The sequence below is a fragment of the Sinocyclocheilus rhinocerous genome, unplaced genomic scaffold (genome assembly GCF_001515625.1).
Source record: "Sinocyclocheilus rhinocerous isolate Xijiao unplaced genomic scaffold, SAMN03320098_v1.1 scaffold1243, whole genome shotgun sequence".
Classification (NCBI taxonomy): domain Eukaryota; kingdom Metazoa; phylum Chordata; class Actinopteri; order Cypriniformes; family Cyprinidae; genus Sinocyclocheilus; species Sinocyclocheilus rhinocerous.
Window position 1 is genome coordinate 532,148 of NW_015626033.1, and position 3,405 is coordinate 535,552.

Sequence of the window (3,405 nt, forward strand, 5' to 3'; positions counted from 1 at the left end):
ACAAGTGATTTTCTTTATGAGTCATTGAATCACTCAACTGAGTCATTCAAAAACACATTCTTTCAGGAACGCTGTTTTTCTGGAAAATGCGCAATGAATAATTCTACCTTATTTTTTGTTGGTGGAGCAAAAATACACAAAGCAACCAGAGTTTCTAAAATATAAGTAGCTCAATATTAACTTTTTGTTAATGAAATAATTTTGGTCTGAATGTATGATAGTCATGGTTTGATAATTTTGTGTTATTAGCAGCTAACGGAAAGTTCCAACTAAGCTAATCAGCATTAATAATGTACTATTTTGAGCTGTCTTGATGGTATTTAAGATCAGGTGGTGTTTACAGCTCCTGGGTAAATTGGTAGTCACTTAAGGTTTTCTCCGTAAGAAAGCTTTCCAAAGTGAAGCTGTCTGGTTGGGGAGAAACTGACAATTCTGTCTTCTGAAAGGTTATCGTTTTCCCAGAAGAACTCAAGCAGCTTGTCTCACAGACAGAAACAGACATGGGTAGGAGGCACATCCCTTGCTGGATTACAAGCAGATTCTGTGCCCAGGAAAGCAAAGATCAGATTGTTCTTACACTCAAAACTTACATAGAAGGTTGAGAACATCCATGCAAGTTCATTTTAAGACGCTTTAAGATGCTTCACCTCATCTCTGTAAAAGAGAAGACCAAAGAGTTGCATTGATTTGTCTGAGGACAGATCAATCTTCCTCGCATCTCTTCCTGGAACTGAAAGGGTTAATGGATGTCTGAGTGTTTCTATGACAACACAGATGAGACTGATGAGCACAACCGTTTGGAAGAGGCTCTCAATTCAGAATCCAAAAATAACCACACACAAAACAAGCCTAAAGAGATGGCAAGGGAGGAAGCGGAGGTCAATTATTGATAGAGAAAATTCTGCCCAGACATCCAAACCACCCCAGTCAGATAACCTCTGCACACCGACTGCAACTCAGATGCAAGTTTCATACTAAAATAGACCATGATGGTTATCTGCATACAGCTTGGCATTTACTTACAGATGCATTAAAAGTTTCTCTCTAAAAGTTGTGCAAAATTTTAAATAATTACCAGCCTTGGACAGATACTGCCTGATTTGCTAAATTTGCCCTTATAAAATGTGTTTTTATTTACAAATAAATGCATATTCTTTATTTTTGTGGAGAAAGTGGGTGAGGTCAGCAAAGCAAAGGACCTCTAGACAGGACTCAAACTCATATCGCTGCAAGCACAGTTACGTTATATGTTTGCAAAATACAATAAATAAATAATCAGGCCTTCAAATGGGTTCTTTAGATGAGATTATAATACTTAAATATAAAAATAGCAGCTAAAAGTGATCATAATGCCAGATGAAATATAGCTAATTTAAATTTGGATAATTTTGTAAAAAAAATTTACATAACTATGTATTTTAAGGTTAAGAGTGATTCATATATACTGGGTTCTTTCTTTCATGTGTTTGTTTAGCATTTGTTCAAAATAATGGCAAGAAGTTAGTCTAAAGTGCTTGTTTCCATTGATTTTGTGTGTTGGGATCATTGTCCTTTTTTGCAGTTGGCTGGCGGAGCATGTCCTTGCATTTGCTCGGTCAATTATTAACAATCATATAGAGAATAAATAGAGAGAGATGTGAGCAGTCAAACCCCGTTATTTCAATTTACACCCAGAGAGAAAGAGGGATCAGAATTATTTAGTCATTTTTAATGGTCAGTGACATTTCTGTGATGTTATGGCTTTGGGAAGTGGGGTAGATGACCTCATACACATCATTAAACCTCAGTCCCCGGTTCCAGTTAACACTGAAAATGTTTTTGTTTCTATTTTAGGCAGGTATTGAATGCAAAATGAAAAGAAAAGATTGATGAGGTCCATTGAGCAGATACAAAGAGGATGGGAAATGATAGAATAGATGGAGACAGAGAGACTGATGGGAGACTGTTATTTCTAGCATGATGGCACGTGCTTGTGTTTTTAACCAGAACAATGGGCGCATGGCAACAGCGGGTAACCATGGTGACTTTTAAGGTAGCCGAATGGGATTATGATAACATTGCCAATACTGTCAGGTTTACATCTGATGAAGCCCTTATTGGTATTTCAGACAAACTCCATTTTTTCTTTGACACTCTGAAAAGACAAAGCTGATTTCCCAAATGTGTTTCTCTCGCTCTCCTTTTCATCGTTTCTCCTGTAAGTGCTCTGAATGGCTTCCGGTACTTACAGAAATCTAATGACATCCCAGTTGACATGCAGGAAATGCACAAGCACTTCTCTCAGAACAGAGTAAAAAGCGAAGACATAAAGATCCCAGTTTACAACAAATAATGCAATTATCAGTGTAGAGCACTGTCTCATAAATTGGACACGGTTATAATCATATAATCAGACAAAAAAAAAGCAAAATATGAATTTAGCTTGATAATATCTCTGAATTACATACAGAGGCTGTTTAGAGAGCATGGGAAGCGGTGTATTTAATTGCTTTTGAATGCAGATGCTTTCTAAAGGTCACTGTCATTAGGCAGAATGACTGCTGTTTGGTTATGAATTTTTTAAAAGCCCAGGAGAGCTGGTAGAAATTTAGGATCAAAACGATCACTGCTAATATTTGTTGCAATTCATATTTGATCTTTGCTTAAAGCAGAATGAGTCTTAAAATCCTAACTAAACAAGGTGATTAAAAATGTAAGAAAATATGGAATAACACTACATTATCCCTCTTAATACATAGCTGCCTACCAAACAATCATTATGTAAAATTAATTTTTTAATCAGAATCAAATATTACAAAGAGTTGTATAATAATGTTATAGTCAGTATGATATTTCTGATATTTGCTGTACACTTTAACCAAGGAACCACCAAAATGTCTAAATTGTATATAATTTATAATTGTTTTTGGTCTGTCCAATTTTTTTATAATAATTACATAAATAAATTAAAGGACCCAGAAATACCTAATATATTTATTGTATTGTTCGTTGTTCGTGGAATGTTGTATGCTATGCAGGCCCGGCGCCTGGTCTAGGATCTGTTTTCTTCGTAATAATAGCATAACGAATTAGATTTGGCAAACAATCCGGTGTATCTGCCCTTCTGTTTTGGAAAGCGTCAAATGATTTTACAATGCAGTTTCGCAGAGGGGATCAAAGTAGCCAATTACAGACATGTTTGTTGATTTCTACAACGCAATGTCCAATCAGATGTATTTCGGTTGGAATCCACGCACTCACCGCTTTTTGTCCGGTGCTGAGTTCTATCATGCTCGTAACTTCATTAAAAAAGTTTCATTGTGTGATTGTGAGATCGTGATGAATGAGTGACAGTTTTTAATAAATTTAAAAGGAGCGCTCTTTCCATGCTGTATGCGATAATATATTCAGAATTTAAATAAAACG

General features: G+C 35.8%; 1 protein-coding gene across 1 annotated transcript in view; it reads left to right on the forward strand.

The window, feature by feature from the left end:
- The first annotated feature begins 2,017 nt into the window (after positions 1 to 2,017).
- Positions 2,018 to 3,405, forward strand: part of LOC107707984 (synaptotagmin-14-like) — a 47,017-nt gene continuing 45,629 nt past the window's right edge. The window contains exon 1 of the mRNA XM_016512118.1: positions 2,018 to 2,068. Within this exon, the coding sequence (XP_016367604.1) occupies positions 2,018 to 2,068 (51 nt within the window). The remainder of the gene's footprint in view (positions 2,069 to 3,405) is intronic.